Below are 20,935 nucleotides of genomic sequence, written 5' to 3' on the forward strand. Positions count from 1 at the left end.
TAATTTTCATGTTGAACAGTACATAAAAAGACTATTCTTTTAGGAACATTAAGCTGAAAAATAAGCATGGGATGGAAGAAGCTGAAGACAACCTTTTCAGTGGCTCTTATGGAGTCCAAAGCAGATCTGATTTATGTGGGTTTGAGTGGGGTATTTGTGGGTGGGTGTGGTGAGTATGGTGGGGACAGAAGCAGAGACTCGTTGCACAAGGCAAATGTACTACCACTGTGTTCATGGGGTTTAATGCAGACAGGAAAGTACAAGTAGTTGGAAAGGAAGAATAATTTTAATGCTAAAGTGTACTTTTCCTTGAATATCCTCAGTTGCCTATGGATATTTAAGTTTAAAAAAAATCAGACTCTGTAGTCTACTTCCCCCTCAGGGTTTCTCTGTGTAGCTTTGCGCCTTTCCTGGAACTCGCTTTGTAGACCAGGCTGGCCTGGAACTCACAGAGATCTGCCTGGCTCTGCCTCCCGAGTGCTGGGATTACAGGGGTGTGAGTGAAGGATGGATCATGTCCCAGTGTACAAGTGGAGGTCAGAAGACAGCTGGAAGGAGTAAGTATTCCCCCAGTAGGTCCTGGAGAATCAAATTCAGGGTTTGAACCATCTTCACCAGCACCTGACACTTTATTTTTAAAATTGTAAGAATGACAAAAGTTTTTGAAGTACTTCTATATTCCCTATGGGTTATGAATTAATTTGGTGAGTTCTGTGGCTTTGATCTTATGATTATTGCTCCCTAGGGCTGTGGCAGAGATTCTCAGGAGCAGCATGCCTTGAAGCACTACTCAACACCAAGATCGGAGCCTCACTATCTGGTGCTAAGTTTGGACAATTGGAGCGTCTGGTGAGCTTCAACTCCTGGGCTGGCTGACTCGAGATTATTCCGAATACTAGAGAATGAACTGTTGGGAAATATTTAAAAGCAAGAAAAGTAAACTCATATTCATTTGTCTTATAGTACTACACAAACACAAAAACAAGTGTATAGAAGACACAGGGATCATCACTCTTTTGTTTCTTTCTCTTGTGGTGATGTTTTCAGATAGGGGCAGCAAGAACAAATTTCAAATAATGAGAATATAGTAAAAAGATAATTAATTTCCACAAAACCATTGTCAGGCCATTATGTTGTGTCTCCTAAATTGTGACATTATTAAAACATTTTTATTTCATTAAAAACCATCTTTACATCATATATTCACTGAATATCATCTGTCACTTGGAAAATTTGATTTTGTTGGCATAAGTCTATTAATATATATATATAATATAATATAAATAATTATATAAAAGACTGTGTATAGTGTAGTGCATGCATGTGTGTGCATTTTGTTTATGTAGAGGCCATAATGGTGTCTATCGCTCATACCTTACAGCCCTGAGACAGTCTTTCTCATTGAAGGGAAGGTTGTTGGTTTTCCTGTGCGTTTGTAACTGGAGTTACAGGCAAATGTAGGCATACTGGGAGTCAAACCCAGATCCTCACACTGGGTAGGAAGTGCTCTTATACACGGAGCCATCTCCCCAGACCAGAAAAGACTTAACTGATTGAGAGTGCAACTCAGCTGCAGAGCACTTGCCTTGCGTGCACGAGACCTGTGCTCCATTCCTAGAACCTCACATGGAGAAAAGACAAGACAAAAACACCCTTTGATTTTAATGATGTGCCTTGAATTTGGAATTTCCATGGTAGTTACATATAGTGTAATTGTAGTGAATTTTATTAATAAATCAGACTTAAATATACACCTAGTTGTATTAAAGAGAACACATTTTTAAGATTTTTTGTTTTGTTTTGTTTTTCAAGACAGAGTTTCTCTGTGTACTTTTGGTGCCTGTCTTGGAGCTCACTCTGTAGATCAGGCTGGCCTCAAACTCACAGAGATCCGCCTGGCTCTGCCTCCCAAGTGCTGGGACTAAAGGCATGTGCCACCACTGCCCGGCTCTCTCTGCATTTCTTAGATCATGTTCATGATGTGTTCCTGTTATATGTGTATGTGCACACGTGTGAGCACTCTTGTGCAGGCCCAGGCTGGCCACAGAGCATGTGGAGGACAGAGGACAACTTTCATCCACTGAGCCATTGGCATCCCTACTTTCCTTATTTTTGGTAGAATAATTAGACAGTTAAACATTGTTGGTTCTCCAGAGTAAATGATCTTGTCTCTCCTCTTGTAGGTGTTACAAGTGTGATGAGGAAGTCAAATACTGTAGTTCAAACCGATTGGGCCAAGTGGTTGATTATGTTAGGAAACAGGCTGGTACTACAGCTCCAAAGCCAGGTAAAACAGTTTGTTTCCTATAGATACAGCAATGCAGAGTTGCCTAGCTGCTTTTATTTATTCACTCATTCATTCCTCTTATTTTTAAGACAGGATCTCTCTTTGTAGTCCTGGCTATTCTGGAATTTTCTATGTAGACTAGGCTGGCCTTGAACTCAGAGAAATCCTCTTGTCTCTGCCCTTTCAAGTGGTGGAATTAAAGATGTACACCAGCAACCCAGCCATTCATTTACTTTTTGAGATCACATTTTTTCTGTGGTAAGGCTGGCCTTGAGTTTGTGAGTCACCTGCCTCAGTCTTCTGTTTACTGGGATTACAGGTGTATGACCTCACATCCGGTTAATTTGTTACCTCTAGTATTGCATATAGTAGGTGATATTAGCTGTGACGCATTTTAACCTGAGAAGCTATTTTTGATGTTACAGTTAAATAGGATGTGAGAAATGATCTACTCATACGTGATTAAAGGACCTAGACTAAGGTCATTGAAGGTCAAAGGAAGTAGGCACTGCTCTCATAACTCTGGCTCAGAACTTACTACAGACCATGTATAAGAGAGAGGTGGGGGAGAGAGAGAGATGGAATCATAAGGATTTTCTTTTTGTTTTCTATTTTTCTTCTACTGAAAGTAGATGGGTTTTTTGGTTTGTTTGTTTTATTTGAGACAGGGTTTCTCTGTGTAGCTTTGCACCTTTCCTGGAACTCACTTGGTAGCCCAGGCTGGCCTCAAATTCACAGAGATCCACCTGGCTCTGCCTCCCGAGTGCTGGGATTAAAGGTATGCGCCACCACCGCCTGGCCAAAAGTAGTTTTTTTTTTTTATCCAATATATTCTGATTACTGTAGTTAATGTTTTCCTGCCTGGTCCACAGTCAGGACAAATCTCTCACCCGCCAGTCCAACAGTCGCTCAGACCCAACCAAGTAAGCACACAGAGACTTATATTACTTATAAACTGTATGGCCATGGCGTGCTTTTTGTTATCTACTTCTTTTATCTTTAATTAACTCTCTTCCCGCCTTCTATTTTCCAGCATTTTCTTTTCTGCTTGTCCCGCCTATACTTCCTGCCTAGCTACTGGCCAATCAGCATTTTATTTATACAGAGTGATATCCACAGCACTTCCCCTTTTCTTTTTTGTTAAAAAAGGAAGGTTAACTTTCACATAGTAAAATTACAGATAACAAAACAATTATCAAACAAGAATTACAGTTACAATATTAAAGAAGATATCCTATCTTATATTTGTGAGTTTAAGGTTTTATATCTAACTTATCTTTTATCATAACTGAGAAAATTATAACTATTTAGTCTTTAACCATATCAAAGACCTTAGAAGAATATAATATTACCTGAGAACCGGGAGAAGGATGTAAGCAACTTTTGGGAGTCTTGTAGGGTAGACAGAGACAGCAGGAAGGCTGAGGGGATAGACTGCCAGCCATGGCCATGACAAGCAACATGTAAAGACATCGGTAAGCCACAAGCCACGTGGCAAAGTATAGATTAATAGAAATGGGTTAATTTAAGATAAGAGAAATAGATAACAAAAAGCCTGCCACGGCCATACAGTTTATAAGTAATATAAGTCTCTTTGTGCTTACTTGGTTGGGTCTGAGTGACTGTGGGACTGGCGGGTGAGAGAGATTTGTCCTGACTCTGGACCAGGCAGGAAAGCTCTAACTACAGATTACAGTTTCCCCTCTTCCAACCGCTAGCCCCTCTAAGATTCTTTTCATATCTCTTCCCATCCAAATCTGCACCCTTTCTCTCTCTCTCTTTTTTTTAAAAGATTTATTATATGTACAATGTTTTGTCTGCATGTGTCCCTGTAGACCAGAAGAGGGCATCAGATCTCATTACAGATGGTTGTGAGCCACCATGTGGTTGCTGGGAATTGAACTCAGAACCTTTGGAAGAGCAGCCAGTGCTCTTAACTGCTGAACCATTTCTTCAGCCCCCTCTTTCTCTCTTTAGAAAACAAACAGAAATCTAAATAATTATAATAAAACAAGCTAAAACAAAAAAAAATGGAAAAGGACAAAACAAACATAAGAAAAGCATCTAAAGGAAAATCACAAACACATATAGATGCAGAAACACACATATTCACATACATAGAAATCTCATAGAAACCACAAAACTAGAAATCATACTAGATAATCAAAGGACCAACCAGTAAGGGGGAAAAACAAGCCCTGATAAAGCATTAGGAAACAAAGAACCTCCCCAATGCTGTGGAGTTCATTTTGTGTTGGCCATGCACTGCTGACATGAGGCTTGCGTTTAGAATGGTTGGCTTGCCCAGTGAGGCTGGTTTTTCATTGTGAGTGGTTATCAATTGGAGATAGCTTCTGGGCTAGGGATGGGGTCATGTGTCCACTCCCACTCTCAGTACTGGGACCCCATGTGGTACAGACCCCTGCAAGCCCCCTGCTCTGGAATCTCAGGAGATTGTGGTGGCTGTGGGTTGCCTGATAGGGAGTTGCTTCTGAGAAGGTCTGGCCACTCTGGATCCCAGGTAGAAAGTGTTTCCAAGTACTGGGAGCTGACTCAAAGGAATAGGGATGGCTAGGGATGGCCTCGAATGGGGGGGGGGGTGCTGAGAGGGTCCACAGGAAGTAGGAAAGCTGAGTGTGCTAGGAAGTCTGTGTAGTCCTCTGGGAATGGGCATGGAGAGGAAGGAGAGGCCAGAGCAGATTGTTTGCTACAAAGCTGGCAAGTAGACTGGGGAATTGGAAGACAGGGAGGGAGAATAAACATCACCTACCTGATCCCCTGGCTATCTTGGCTATTCACTTTGCAGGAAGTGCCTCCTGCTGTTATCAGGCTGAGACAAAGGGATGAAGTGTGGAGACAGGCTGTAGGAGAAGATCTGCCTAGACCCCTGGGAATGGGGGAAGAGAGAACAAGGCCACAGAGATGGTCTGCTACAAAACTGGGGATAAGATTGGGGGATTGAAATTGGAAGGTAGGAAGGATAATGAAGATTGCTTACCTCATTTCTTGACCTGTGTAGGAAACAGATTTCCAGGGAATGCCTATATACTTAACTATACTGTAATTAGTAGTATATTTTGTAATAGAAAAATTTCAGTCTGTTTGTTAAGTAAAACACAAACACACATTTGTTTTTAGACAGATTGTGGTTTGTTGTTTTGAAGACTCTGGTCTCTTGTACCCTGGTTAGTCTGGAACTTCCTAGGCTCACCTGCCTCTGCCTCCCAAATGCTGAGATTAAAGGTGTGTGTCACCATGTTGGGCTAGAGGTAGGGTCTTCTGTGGCCCTTACTGATCTTACATGTAGTCAAGGATGACATTGAGCTTTTCATCCTTCTGTCTTCTCAAGTGCTAGGCTTACAGACATGCACTGCCACTCTTGGGTTTTATGAGGTGCTAGGAATCAAACCTTAGGCTTCATGTATGCTAGGCAGCAGGTACCCTTCTAACTTAAGTCCCTAGCTCCCTTTGTGGTATTTTCTAACAGTCAGGTTCTGAGACACTTCCTGAGAAGTAAATAAATTGGCATGATGTACATCATTTGCTTTAAGTCTTTGTGTTGACAAATATCTTTTTTAAGCTAGTTTATGTCAGAATTGATTTTTGGTTAGTGGAGTTCATTTAAACATATGCTTACATTCTTATTTTGTGTTCTAATTCTACATGGTAATGTATATATTCATGTATAAAGAATATTTATGTAATAAAGGAATGATGTTATACCAAAGCATAAGCTGCTTTTACACTTTTCAGTCTTGTTTATATCATCAATTCTGAAAGTTTGTCACTTCTGTGAGTTTACCACTACTTTTTAAATATCAGTCAAATCGATACTAGTTAAAAAAAAAAACAACAAAAAACTCTAGTACAGTATTCTCAATGAAATGTTACATTTGGCATGGGCATAGTCTATACATTGCCAAATCTTCTTTTTCTCCTTTTTAAATCAGAGAAAGATAATGGACACATTGAACTTGAAAATAAAAAATTAGAAAAAGAGAGTAAAAATGAACAAGAGAGAGAGAAATCGGAAAACATGGCTAAAGAAAATATTCCCATGGACTCTGCTTCCCAGATAACCGTGAAAGGACTCAGTAATTTGGGAAATACTTGTTTCTTCAATGCCGTTATGCAGGTGACAAAGTTATCTTCTTCCCTCAGGCTCTGAAACTTAGAGTTGTATCCTCCCTGTGTAAATTCCTGTATATTCAAAGTAGTGTTTATTGCATGTACCAAAACACTAGTAAGCACTGGTAGTCAGGGAGTTTTCCTTTTGTGTGTGTGTGTGTGTGTGTGTGTGTGTGTGTGTGTGTGTCTGTGTGTCTGTGTGTCTGTTTTCTGAGACAGGGTTTCTCTGTAGCTTTGGAGCCTGTCCTGGACTAGCTCTGTAGACCAGGCTGGCCTCGAACTCACAGAGATCCACCTGCCTCTGCCTCCCGAGTGCTGGGATTACAGGCGTGTGCCACCAATGCCCGGCAAGTCATGGAGTTTTAAGCAGTCATGGCTCCTGCCTTTATGAGGCAAGAGTTTGAATCAGGGAAACATGGGTTGGCCTGGAACAGAGAGAAATATGTAGTCGGAATGATAGCAAGTGGTGGTGAGAATTACTGTTGGGATGTGGGAACGGGTACTTCCGTCCCAGTTATGGAGAAGAAATATGTGCCCTCAAACCTGATTCCATGAGCCACGGAGAGTGAGGAGAAGAGCATGTTGTAATGTTTCCTGTCCTAGGTAGAGAGGTAATGAAGAGTCAGTGTTGGTTGTGGTTTCTGTTTGGGCAAAAGAAACACTTAAGTGTTTGAATGAATGACTTGATTATGTAATTAACTGCCCTTTGTTTCCATCCTGCATTGCAGAATTTGTCCCAAACACCAGTGCTTAGAGAACTACTGAAAGAAGTGAAAATGTCTGGAACAATTGTAAAAATAGAGCCACCTGATCTGGCACTAACAGTATGTATTTGATCCAGTTTAACTTTATTATTTTTATTTTTGAGGCAGGGTCTCCCTTTGAAGCTCTGTTCTGGAATTCACTATGTAGACCATGCTGGAGTTGAACTCACAGAGATCCACCTGCCTCTGTCTCTGCCTCCTGAGTGCTGGGGTTAAAAGCATGCGCCATCACACCCATTTCTTACTCATTTTAAGAAAGGTTCTTGCTATATAGCCCTGGCTGGCCTGACAATCCCAGTCTGACCTCAAATCTTGGCAGGCCTTCTGTCTTATTCTTCCAAGTTCTGAGATTGGAGTTGTATGCCACTATGCTAAGCCAGATTTTTGTTTCTTTACACAAATTGACCCAGGAAGGTGTCTCTGTGGTCAAAATTCCTTGCTGCCAAGCTTGATGATCTGAGTCCAATCCTCGGGACTGACATGGTGGAAGGTGAGAACTCACTCCCCAGATTTTTTTCCTGATTTCTTTCACTTGCCATAAAACATCATGTATACCTATTTCTATACACAAAATAAATGCATGTTAAAAAATAAATAAAAATTGTTTTTTAAGTATCTTCTTGGTAAATATCCATATTCCAAGTTGTTTTAAGGAATTGAAACTCATCTCTGCCCTTTTACTTTGGTTTTATTTCAGCAAAACAATTTAGAATTGATAGCTGTTATAAGGACCTTATGTTTGCTTGCTATGAGCATGCCATGTTTTCTTGTTTGTTTGTTTTGTGTGTGTTCTACTTCCATCTTGGGAATGTTGATAATTGTAAAGCCCAGGCCTGCACTGTTGTTTTTGACATTTTCACTGTGACCTAAGTACTATGTAGTCAAATAAATTTTATCTTCTCCATTTTTTTTCTGTATTGTTCCAATTTTAGTACATGCGCTGCCGAAGCGAGCACATGATTTATTTATTTTATGTGCATTGCATTTTGCCTGCATGTACGTCGATGTCAGATCCCTGGAAGGTAGAGTTATAGGCAGTTGTAAACTGCCATGGGTGCTGGAAATTGAACCCAGGTCCTCTGGAAGAACAGCCAGTGCTCTTAACCGCTGAGCCATCTCTCCAGCCTTCTCCATTTTTGTTTTGCCTCTTCTTTCTTAATTCTTAGGTAATTTCTATCCATTTAAAACTAAGATAGAGCTCAATTTTCCTTTAAAGAGTGTTTATTATCATTTGTATGAGGTGTGTTTGTGTGGTGTGTGTATATATGAGGGGTGTGTGTGTGTGGGGGGGTATGCCGTGGTGTGCATGTGGAGGAGGTCAGAGGACAACTTTGTGGAGTGGATTCTTTTTTTTTTTTTCTTTAATTATGTATTTTGTAGGTATGAGAGAGTTTCAGATCCCATTATAGATGGTTCTGAGCCACCTTGTGGTTGCTGGGAATTGAACTCAGGGCCTTTGAAAGATCACCTAGTGCTCTTAACCTCTAAGCTATCTCTCTGGCCTTCCACCTTCACACAGGTTCTGGGGATTGAGCTCAGGTTGTCAGGCATGCCCAGCAAGTACTTCACCACTGAGCCTTTCCCTGGCCCAGAGCTGAATTTTTTGAACAGAAAGTTTTTTTTATCTCTTGGTGTTTATTTCAGATGTTTACATTGGGTAGCTCCACCAATATCATTGGCTTGTTATATTCTAATGTTTGAGTAAAGTAACTTTTATGCCTATTTTCAGGAACCTTTAGAAGTGAACCTTGAGCCTCCGGGTCCTCTTACTTTAGCCATGAGCCAGTTTCTTAATGAGATGCAAGAGAACAAAAAGCGAGTTGTGACGCCTAAGGAGCTCTTTTCTCAGGTCTGTAAAAAGTGAGTATCCACTTGATTGTGCTTTCACTGCGTCAGTAATATGCTGAGAAAAAAGTGTAAGACTGAGCATCAAACCAACTGAACAAACACTTACGTCGTTCCAATTTAAAGCAGATTTAATTAAATCGCCCTCAGGTGTTCTTAGAGCAGACACAGGTTTTGAGAAGACTCTGACATTGTTACTTTGGATGTAATTCTAAGACTATAACGTTAACTTTGTAAAGTAGTAGACTCATCAGTGCCTTTTTTTCTACAGAGCAACACGTTTTAAAGGGTACCAGCAACAAGACAGCCAGGAGCTACTTCGCTACTTACTGGATGGGATGAGAGCGGAAGAACACCAAGTTAGCATACTCTGAGAATCCTGTATTGTAATCTCATGAGCTCACCTGCCTTTTCCTGCCAGTCACAGAGGCCACTGTGCTTTTAAACACTTATTTATCCCAGGTTTTCCAGCCAATATGCTTCTTGATTAGAATGAGTGAAGAGGATTAAAATGATTCTTAGTCAAGATGTTTTTGTTTATTTACTTCATGCTGCAGCCATACTGTTGTTAGGACTCTTGTTACACTAGACCCCACCAGGAGAGATGCACAACCCTGGAAAGCACTTCTCTCCAAGCAGTCCTTGTTGCAGCATGTTCTTTCCGATTTGGTTTAATACAAGTACTGGATCTGGGAAACAGGTCACTTTACCAAGAGTCTGGGGATGGTTCTTATCGTTAAAAACTTTGTTAATCATCAGGCTATATGATGCATTTTAGAAGTATGAGTTTAATTAATTGCACTAGTAACAGCGGTAATAATTCCTTTAATTCTGCACTTACTCCAGGCACATCTCTGTTTTACCTAGTTCTTGCAACCATCCTATGAGGTAGATTATTTTCTTACCCCATAGGCTGGTAGATGTTTCATGCTTAGTTCAAGTTACTCAGTAATGGCACAGCAGGTCAGTAAGTGTTAGAGCTGGTTCTTGTAGCTGTGGTGTGGCCTCACTAGCACTAAGCATCTCAGTGTCTTCCTGAAGTGGCAGCATGCTTTGAAAAGCAGTTTGAGTAGGTTGAAGGTCTTGAAATGCTAAGAGCATACTTGTATTCAGAAGTTTGTTTTATAGGCTTAATAGGCATAACTTTTCTTAGCTCCTTGAATTAATTTTGAAAATGTGATTATCTTAGTAAATTCGGGGAGCTATATCTCTATCCTTTCTTGAATTTATTACATATTTTCTAAGGAAAATAACTTTAAAATTTAATAGTATATATATATTCATTTTATTACTTTTAGAGAGTGAGTAAAGGAATTCTTAAAGCATTTGGTAATTCTACTGAAAAATTGGATGAAGAAGTAAAAAATAAAGTTAAAGGTAATGTCTGACTTTTTGAACTAAAACACTATAGTTGAATTCTTCTGTACCTTAGGACAAGACTGGTGCATATATTTGAAACCCAGAATTATTTTAAACACAGTTTATCCATGTTACCATGAGTTTTAAATTAATTGGTCCTCCAGTGGTCATTATTTTGGAGAAATTTAACTTGTGAAATGTTCTTTTTATGCATTAATATATTGAAATCTATAAAGATAGAATTAAGATAACATCACAACTTTGTTTTTCAGAAATTGAATTATAATTAACAGTTAATGAATGATACTAGTTTGACTTATCAATAGCTGATAGTCATAAAGCTGGCTTAGCTCTTGTGTGTCATTAAGGATTTAAGGACAGGGTCTTACTCTAGCTCAGACTGGTCTAGAACTCATAGATCTTTCTGCCTCAACCTCTTGAGTGCTGGAATTATGGGTGTGAGCCATCACACTTGGCTTTGTCCATAGGACTTAATGATGGAATTCTCCTGCATGCTTTCCTGCTGAGACACATCTACCAACCTATATGTAGCTACTGCGAATTTGACACATGACTGAAACACAAGAACTACATTTTGATTTTTATTTAATTTTTGTTAAATGTAAGTGGCCCTGGTGATTAAGGGATACAGTATTGTAAAGCTCAGGCTCCAGTCAGCTCATAATACTCTGCCTCCTTGGCATCCAGTAGAGTCTGGCCAGTAACAAAATAACACCTACTAAACTAGCTGTTGTAAAAGTGGTTTTCTGCATATGGGCACATACCATTTGAGTTAGGCATATACATTTCATGAATTTTGAAAATTAAACGATTAGATATTAAAATACTCTGACTTTAAACATGTTAAATATTGCTAGGTCTATAGAAAATCAAAGGGAACATTGTGCCTGGTAGTTCTCTGGTGTTTTGTTTTATTTTTAATTATAAAAAAGTCAGTTTTAGCTGGCCGGTGGTGGCGCACGCCTTTAATCCCAGCACTCGGGAGGCAGAGCCAGGAGGATCCCTGAGAGTTTGAGGCCAGCCTGGTCTCCAAAGCAAGGCGCAAAGCTACACAGAGAAACCCTGTCTTGAAAAACCCAAAAAAAAAAAAAAAAAAAAAAAAAAAAGTTTTAGAGCTCACAAACCAACTTATGCATTTTTTTCCCCTTTTTTTTAAGCTGCAATCTCTTTATTAAGTGTTGTATTCAGGTGTTCATGCTGGAACAAGGCAGCAGTAGGGTCAGCTAGCAGAGTCTGGTCTGGTCACTTTTTAATTTATGTATTTTATGTTTATGGGTACTCTGTCAGCATGTATATACATCTGCACACCAGAAGAGGGAGGGCATCAGGCACCTGTGAATTGCCATGTGGGTACTGGGAATTGAACTCAGGACCTTTGGAAGAGCAATGAGTGCTCATAACCACTAAGCCATCTCCCCAGCCCCCTGATCTTGTCATTTTACTGACATCGTAATATAAAGAAAGTCTCACTGATTTCCAGTTTGTTCCTTACTAATAAATAGACTTTAGATAGAACAGTAATATGTGTGTGTGTGTGTGTGTGTGTGTGTGTGTGTGTGTATACACACACACACACATACACACACACACACACACACACACACATTATTTATATATAACAAGGTGATTGTGTTAATTGTTTGCTCAGTGGTAGAATATAAATGCTAATTTCTACAGCTTACAAATTCAACACATAATTATGAATAGTGGAAAAAATTTTTAGTGACAGGACATTAAAAATGAAAATTTAGATAAGTAATTTAAACTTTTCTCAATTTTAAGAAATATAATTTTTTTTATTGTTATAGATTATGAAAAGAGAAAGACAATCCCAAGTTTTGTGGACCGCATCTTTGGTGGCGAACTAACTAGTACAATTATGTGTGATGAATGCAGGACTGTAAGTAGATGTCATGTGTGGTGGACTTAAGAATTAATACACTCTGATGACAGTCAATCTCAATTCTTTCCTAAAACAGAAGTATATTAATTAAATATGGTATGGTTGGTTTGAGATGAGGTCTTGGTGTGTATCCCAGACTGGCTGGGAACACACCACAGGATGCATCCTGCCTCGGCCTTCTGAGTACTGGGATGACAGGTGTGTACCTTCATGCCCAGCCCTTACAGAATAGTTTTTATTGCTGTGTATGGTTCTTCACTGGAAATATAGCACCCCTAAAACAATGACTTTAATTTCTTTTCCTAACTCAAGGTCCTCAACATTCTGTAATTTTTTTGTTTTATTTCAAAATTTCTTAATCCTTTGGTTATTAAATTCCACCTTCTACCCTTCATCGTGGTGGTGGGAGAGGAATCCTAATAGGTAATATGTAATGTGTCTTTCTCTCCAGGATGGGGATAATCTAATAGTAAGATTAACATGATTTTTCCCCCTTTTCCTTACACTACCTCTTTGGTTTGTTAAGGTCTCCTTGGTGCATGAATCTTTCCTTGATTTGTCTCTCCCAGTTTTAGATGATCGGGTAAGGCTATTTTATTTTATCAAACAAAATTTATTTACTTATGTGTTTATTATTTTGCCTTCGTTAGATTTTATGAGGAACACTCTCATACTTTTTAAGGATGTATGTTTTACCAGTCAGCCTATGTAGAACTTTTCCAGGGTCTATTAGAGATGGAATTTTAGGATTTGGAAAAAAAAAAAGAAAGAAAAGAAAAGGACTATATTCTTTATTAAAAAGCTGTGTCTGGAATTCTATGTAGATATTATCTTGATTGTGTTACACATAGGGAAGTATTTTTTTCTCTGTTTTCACTATTTAAGGCCAACCACTAAGTATTAATTTGGTTCCTTTTAAGTGGTTATATTTTATAAAAGAACATTGCCGGGCATAGTTTTCCATGGCTTTAATCTCAGGTCTGGGGGTGCAGAGACAAGCATATCTCTGAATTCAAGGCTGGCCTTTTCTATATAGGGAGCTCTAGGCTAGCAAGAATGACAAATTGAGAACCCTATCTCCAGTAAATAAATGAATGTGGAATAAATCATTATTCAAGTATTCAAGTCCATATGACTTAGGAACCCTTTGCCCTATTGCTTAGAGTAATTAAAAGTCTTACCAAAGTAACTTTATTTACTTTCTCTAAAACTATCATTTACATACAGTAAAAGAAAAAACAAACAGGAATTCTGTGGGGTGATAAAGAAACCACTTAAAGTACATTTACAAAAGGACATCTATACAACATGCTATGGCATGCATCCAATATAATTCATTATATTCATTTCTACTAATAAACTTACATGTGATACTGCTTGTTTGAGATAATTGGGTGGGGGGTGGGGGGTGGGTATGTGCACCTGACTGCAGGTGCCTTTGAAACCCTGGAGCTGGAGCAATGGGTGATTGTGAGTCACCTGACATGAGTGCTGTTCTTAACTGCTGAACCATCTCTTCAGCCCCTGATATTGCCTATTTGCTGTTGTGTTTCATATTTTCTCAGCATGTGATGATTGTTGTCATTGTATAACTTTTCATATATTGTGGAAATAAAAAATGATAATGGGGGCTAGAGCGATGGCTCAGCAGCTAAGAGCACTGGCAGCTCTTCCAAAGGACCACTGGGCAGTTCACAACTGTCTGTAACTCTTTGGGGCTGGAGAGATGGCTCAGAGGTTAAGAGCACGGACTGCTCTTCCAGAGGTCCTGAGTTCAATTCCCAGCACCCACATGGTGGCTCCCAACTGTCTGTAACTCCAGTTCCAGCGGATCTAGTGTCCTTATACAGGCATACATGCAGGCAAACCCAGTGTACATGAAAAATAAAGAAATCTTTAAAAAGATAATAAGGGGGTAAAACATTAAGCTACATGAATTTTCCTTCACCAAATAGTAGTGGTAATATTTTGTTTTTCTACATATTTTAAGAGTGGTAAGAAAAATATAAATGATAAAAATGTGAAAAAGACAATGGAGGAAGAAGATAAAGACAGTGAGGAAGAAAAAGATGACAGCTATATGAAAACAAGAAATGATATTCCTTCAGGAACAAGCAAGCACATACAGAAAAAAGCAAAGAAGCAAGCCAAAAAGCAAGCCAAGGTGGGTAACTACAAGGAAAATTATGCTTTTTAAAAATGTGTATTTACTTGTTTTTTTTTTTTTTTAAGATTTATTATTTATTATGTATACAGAAGAAGGTGCCAGATCTCATTACAGATGGTTGTGAGCCACCATGTCGTTGCTAGGAATTGAACTCAGGACCTCTGGAAGAATAGTCGGTGCTCTTAACCTCTGAGCCATCTCTCCAGCCCTTACTTGTTCTTTTTAATTAAAAAATTTAGTTAGCATGTAGAATGATGGCTGCTAGCACTGTTTTTTGTTTTGTTTGAAATTTTACTTATATTATGTGAATAGGTGTTTTGTTTACATGTCTGTCTGTGCACCACATGTATACCTGGTACTCATACAGGCTAGAAGAGGGCATCAGATTCCTTGGGACTGGAGTTACAGATGGCTGTGAGCTACCCTGAGGAATCAAACCTAGCTTTTCAGAAGAGCAGCCAGTGCTGTTAACACTAAGCCATTTCCTTAGTCCCAATCTTACTCTGTTTCTTATTTGCCCCTTTCTTCTCTACCTGTCCCCTTATGCAGACAGAAAGGCAAATTAAGTAGGGAAAATTTTTTTTAACTGGCCTTGTGCATGTGGCTTCTTTGCTTCTTTGGTAATTTTAGTTATTTTTTTTCCTTCGAGAATTTTCATCTGTCCTGTATGCAAAACAAATTGTCAGTTCATTGTCTTTTTAATGAGACAACTCATAGACACATCTTCCTGGGGTTGTCTTAGTTTCTGTTCTGTTGCTGTGATAATATGCCACAAACAAGGCAATTTACAAGTGTTGAATTTGGCTTACAGTTTCAGAGGGTTAGAGTCCAGGTGACAGAGAAAAGAATAGTTGAGCTCACATCTTTTGTTGTTTGTTTTTTGAGACTGTGTTTCTCTGTGTAGCTCTGGCTGTCATGGAACTCACTCTGTAGACGGGACTGGCCTTGAACTCACAGATCTGTCTGCCTCTGCCTCCTGAGTGCTGGGATTAAAGGTATTCACCACCATGGCCTAGCCCAGAGCTCACATCTTGATCTTACAACTATGAAGCAGAAAAAGAGCACTGGGAATGGTGTTGGCTTTTGAACTCAATTCCTGCCCTCAGTAACACACCCCCTCCAACAAGAACACACCTTCTGATCCTTCCTTTCCAAACAGTTCCTCTAATAGGGGATCAAATATTGAAACATGGACCTGTGAGGGCCATTTTCATTCAGACCACCACCAGAATGTAGTCAGAACCACCCCTCTGTCTAATACTTGGCTGCTCAGTTCTAAGTCCGACAGCCGTGTCTGGCTTTCTCATCTCTTGTTATTTCCACGGTAGTCCATTGTTTGGTGACTAGTGATTATTCTTGATTTCATTTAAAAAACTTTTTGTTATAGTTAATTTGGACTCTGATAGCAAAGAAATTTTTAAAATCAGAATTTGAGAGGAAACACTCCTTATGAAATGATATGTTTGAAAAGCAACAAAACCTGATGTGGTATGTACACTTTCCTTCCTTCCCTCTCTCCTCTCTCTTTAATATATATAAATATATATATACTTTTTGCACAGAACCAACGAAGGCAACAGAAAATTCAAGAGAAGGTTCTTCACTTAAATGATATCTGTACCACTGGCCATACTGAAGACAATGAACATGAAGCTGAAATGTCACTTCCAGGAGAAGTGGAAGTGGATATTGAATCCAACCATGTTTCTCAAGAGGAGGTTATACATACAGAATTTTATGTTAATGAGAAAGATTTGAATGGCCTAGAGAAAATGATAGAAAGTACAACTGACAGTCAGTGTCTAGAGGCACTTGGTGTGAGAAGTGTCAACCGCGAGAATGATTTGGAGATTGTGACATCTGCTACTGAATGTACTAGGGATGCCTTCCTGGAGGAAGGGACCAACGGAGAACTTGACATTACCAATGGTTTAAAAAACCTTAATTTGAATGCTGCTATTCATCCTGATGAAATCAATATAGAGATTCTGAATGACAATCATTCTCCTGCAGCAAAGGTGTATGAGGTCATGAATGAGGATCCAGAAACTGCTTTCTGTACCCTTGCGAACCGGGAAGCTTTCAGTACTGATGAGTGTTCAATCCAACATTGTTTGTATCAGTTCACACGTAATGAGAAACTTCAAGATGCAAATAAACTGCTCTGTGAAGTGTGTACAAGACGGCAGGGTAATGGACCAAAGGCAAATATAAAAGGTATTTAGATTTTTTTCTTGCTGTAAAAAATTGATATTAAAGTGCATATTTTGTAGGTAGGTAGAATACTTGTAAATTATAGTCATAATGGAATTTAGAGAGATACTAGTGTCTTCTTGTGTGTAAACATTTTAATAGAAGGAAAAACATTATTGGCATGGCTAGTACACTGGTACCTAGCAGCAGTAAAGTGTAACAGCTTGTTTCTCCATCTCTGTCTCTGGGTAAACTTCCCACAGAAATGCTGTCTTAATATCCTGACAGTGACTGATTGTCTGCATCCTCATTTCCTTGTCAACTCTTGTGATGGCCCTCATCTCCTTACAGTTGAAGTTTCCAGTGTACTATGTGGCTTTCTTATTTTTCTCCAATGTGGAACAGAGATACTGATAATATACTCTTGCCTTGCCCATTTCATGTTTGAATAAGTGGGATTGAAAGGGGGCAGGGTGTCACAGATTTTTAAAGATCTTCACTAGAGTTGAAGTATTTTAAGTATTTTAGTCATTTATTTACATGTACATACAAAGAATAAGGAATGTTGCTTTTAGAGACTTTATTTTAGAGCAGACAATGGCAAGCAAGCCAAAATCTGTAGGCCTAATACTCTGTTTTTGATAGCCTCTGAATTAAAATGTTTCTGATTTTAGTCAGTTTTTATGGAGGGAGATATGCCAAGTACCTTCAGACATCTTGCTGAGGTTCCAGTTCCCCAAGAGATCTTAATTTTTTGGTGTCTGGGATTGAACCTAGGGCCTTGTGTATTTTACTAGTGAGTTGTACTTTAAGCCTTTGGAAAAAATGGTTTTTGAGACACTGTCTTATGTAACCCCTGCCTGTCCTCAAACTTGCCATCCTCTTGCCTCTACCTCCCAAGTACTGAGATTACAGGCATGTGCCACCATGTGTTCCCACTCCTCAAAAACGTTTGTAGTGGTGGTATTTATAAATGATTTGATGATATGGAACATTTACTTCCAACCCTAATTAAATGTGTTACTACTACATGACATTCTTCTGATGGTAGTGTATTCAGAGTTAATTACTGTTCTCAAGTTTCTGTTTATACCAAGAAAATATCCTTGATTTTTGCCTCTTGTTACTAAAAACACAAATATTACCATGTTCTCTGTGGAAGGCTGTTAATTCTCTCTTAGAGTCTGAGATGATGATAGAGCAAACAGTGTTTTTGTGCTAGCATCTCTCCTCTCTGTAGGTGAAAGGAAACACATTTACACCAATGCAAAGAAGCAGATGCTGGTCTCCCTTGCTCCTCCTGTCCTCACTCTCCATTTGAAGAGATTTCAGCAGGTACTCTCGCTTACATATGTAATGCCTACTTTATCTCTCTTTGTTTGTTTCTGCCTTTTCTTAATTCTAACTTCAAAAAAGTGGGGAAGTTAGAAGACAAATATATATAGGTTTGTCAAAGGGGAAAAATTCAGACAGTCCTAGATTTCTAGAACTCATTACAATTTATAGTATCTTACTCTAAGAAAAACAGCGGTTTACTGCTTAAGTGTTTTTTGTTTTGTGTAATTTTTACTGACTTGATAAAAAGATAAAAAGATACATTGTATTTTATAAGTTTTGTGACTGAATCTTTTCTGAAAGATTTGATATCATACTGCGACTTTGAAATCCTTCAGGATTTTGTAAGCGTTTTCCCTCTTCCTGGTCAAGCATTGGCTTGACTAACTGGTTGGGTCTTACTAGCAATTGTGTAAGCATGGTTAGAACATGAGCTAAAAACTGTTTCACGGGGAAAATAGTCTGATATTTATTGCTGAATTTTAGGAACTTTTAGGAACTCAGCATCTCTGAGGTGATGAAGACAGAATCGGGGAGATCTCATCAGAGTAGTTTCGATAGTACTTAAAGAAAAACCTAAACTAGTTGGAAACAAGCCAATGAGGAAAAATAGTCTCCTTAGAAAGGTGACTAGGGCTGGGTGTTGGGAGTTCTTTGGGCATTAGAGGGGGAAAATTACTTAATCTGTATAGCTTTTCCAGAAAAGAACTCAATCTGTAATCCTTTTTCAGGCTGGTTTTAACCTACGCAAAGTTAACAAACACATAAAGTTCCCGGAAATCTTAGATTTGGCTCCTTTTTGTACCCTTAAATGTAAGGTAGGTAAAAATAGTTTTTAAAGGAAACTGTTAAAGAGAAATCATAACCCACCAAATATTCCTCCAGTATGTCACATTAAGTATGCAGCTGATAATGTTTTTGAAGGAGGACTGGGGATCCTGTAGCTCAGTGATAAGAGTGTTTGCTTAGATTTATTTTATAACATGGGACTTTGATCATTATACCTTTGTAATTTCAAGATCTGTCATGAATCATTTTGAAGATTAGATTATTTCAGATTGTCTTAGTGTCTTTCCTATTGTTGGTAAGGCACCATGACCAAGTCAACATATAAAAGAAAGTGTTTATTTGGGGCTTACAGTTTCGGATTAGAGTCTAGGACTATCATGGTCCAGGAACATGACAGCAAGCAGGCATGGCTGAGAGAGGAGCTCACATCTTGAGACAACTATGAGGCAGAGAGCTAATTGGGGGAATGAAGTGGGCTTTTGAAACCTCAGAGCCACCCCTCAGTGACAAACCTCCAACAAGGCCACATATTCTAATCCTTTCCAAGCAGTTACACCAACTGTGGAACAAATGTTCATACACATGAGCCTATGGGGGCCATTCTCATTTAAACCACCATGCACATAAAATTTTGACTTATTTTTATGGCAGATATTGTCCTGATAACTGAGGGTGTGCGCGCGCATGTGTGTGCGTGTGTACACACACACACACACACACACACAGTGAGCAGATATATTACTAGTCTCAGTTTAATATAAATATTGATAGAGTATGCAAGATCCAACATGTTGGTATTTCAGAGAAGGTCATATTACAGCATGCCTAAGCCGATAATTAAAGGAGTAAATGTATGATGAATGAAATTTTCACAGAAACAAAAGCAGGTACAAGAATGTAACAGTATGAAATAGGGTGGTGCCTGACAAAGACCTTGAGAAATTTTACAGCTCACAGAACAAGGCATAGGGATTCAAAAACCAAGGAACTCGGCCTTATTAGGTATGCAACTGGAAGCCACAGAAGAATGGTAAAGCAGTTTGGTGACCCAGTCCCATCTGAGTGTTACCTCGGTTATTTGCTTTAGTGTGGAAGCTGGATCTGAGGACTGAAAAGGCTTGAGCTAGGCGGGAACTGAATCAGTTTAGTTAGTAAGTAAGCCATGAATGAAGATAGGCGGGAGAGGGAGGGTGAAGAAGTGTTTTAGGAGTAAAACTAAAGAGACTTGTTTGATGTTAGAAAAGGAGGCAGATTCCTTTAAATGGATGCTGAATGTGGCACAGAGCTGAGGATTTCTGGATCTAGGTTTGAGTGACTGGACACATGGAGTGCCATAAATAAAGATAGGGTCAGGCAGAGGTGGCATATGCACTCAGGAGGCAGAGGCAAGTGGATCTCTTGAGTTGCGAGCCAGCCTGGTCTATATGGAGTAAGTTCTAGGAGAGCCAGGGCTGCATAGAGAAACCCTGTCTCAAAAAAACAAACAAACAAACCTAACAATAACAACGGAGGGGAAAAAAAACGCAAAAATTTTAGTGAAAAGGGATCAGAGGTTGTGGTGGTTTGAAAGAAAATAGCCCCCAAGTGGAGTGGCACTATTAGGAGGCTTGGTCTTGTTGGAGGAAGTGTCACTGTGGAGGTGGTCTTTGAGGACTGGTATGTTCAAGTTGCACCCAGTAGGACAGACCATTCTGTTGCCTTCAGTCAGGATGTAAGAATTCTCAGTACCTTCTCCAGTCTACCTGCACACCACCGTACTCCCAGCTCACATGCTCCCTCCTTGCCATGATGATAATGCACTGAACCTAACTGTAAACCACCAACTCAAATGTTTTCCTTTATAAGAGTTGCCATGGTCATGGTGTCTCTTCACAGCAATAGAAACCCTAACTTAAGACAACAGAGAACAGGTTGGAAGGATTGAGGTCAGCTTTGGATACACTGAATTAGGTACACTTGATAACCAAGCACTTATGTCTTGGAAACATTTCCAGTGTACATGTCTTACACCCAAGAGAGAGGCCAAAGCTTAAGATACAGATTGGAAATCAGTGTGTAGATGATTTAGAATGAGATGTCATTTGTGTTGAGCGTAGCAGATATTACACAGCCAAAAAACAAGACTCAAAAGCATTTGAGTGGAA

At 39.2% G+C, this 20,935-nt stretch overlaps 1 protein-coding gene across 3 annotated transcripts in view; it reads left to right on the forward strand.

Annotated features, from left to right (window-relative positions):
* Nucleotides 1-20,935, forward strand: part of Usp16 (ubiquitin specific peptidase 16) — a 34,961-nt gene that overhangs the window by 12,436 nt on the left and 1,590 nt on the right. For all 3 annotated transcript variants that reach the window (XM_036203189.1, XM_036203191.1, XM_036203190.1), the window contains 13 exons: nucleotides 746-849; nucleotides 2,184-2,287; nucleotides 6,238-6,422; nucleotides 7,144-7,239; nucleotides 8,909-9,039; nucleotides 9,296-9,383; nucleotides 10,323-10,401; nucleotides 12,213-12,304; nucleotides 12,834-12,890; nucleotides 14,298-14,471; nucleotides 16,037-16,691; nucleotides 17,908-18,002; nucleotides 18,734-18,820. In XM_036203189.1, the coding sequence (XP_036059082.1) occupies nucleotides 746-849; nucleotides 2,184-2,287; nucleotides 6,238-6,422; nucleotides 7,144-7,239; nucleotides 8,909-9,039; nucleotides 9,296-9,383; nucleotides 10,323-10,401; nucleotides 12,213-12,304; nucleotides 12,834-12,890; nucleotides 14,298-14,471; nucleotides 16,037-16,691; nucleotides 17,908-18,002; nucleotides 18,734-18,820 (1,947 nt within the window). The remainder of the gene's footprint in view (nucleotides 1-745; nucleotides 850-2,183; nucleotides 2,288-6,237; nucleotides 6,423-7,143; nucleotides 7,240-8,908; nucleotides 9,040-9,295; nucleotides 9,384-10,322; nucleotides 10,402-12,212; nucleotides 12,305-12,833; nucleotides 12,891-14,297; nucleotides 14,472-16,036; nucleotides 16,692-17,907; nucleotides 18,003-18,733; nucleotides 18,821-20,935) is intronic.

The sequence above is a fragment of the Onychomys torridus genome, chromosome 12 (genome assembly GCF_903995425.1).
Source record: "Onychomys torridus chromosome 12, mOncTor1.1, whole genome shotgun sequence".
In the NCBI taxonomy this organism is placed as follows: domain Eukaryota; kingdom Metazoa; phylum Chordata; class Mammalia; order Rodentia; family Cricetidae; genus Onychomys; species Onychomys torridus.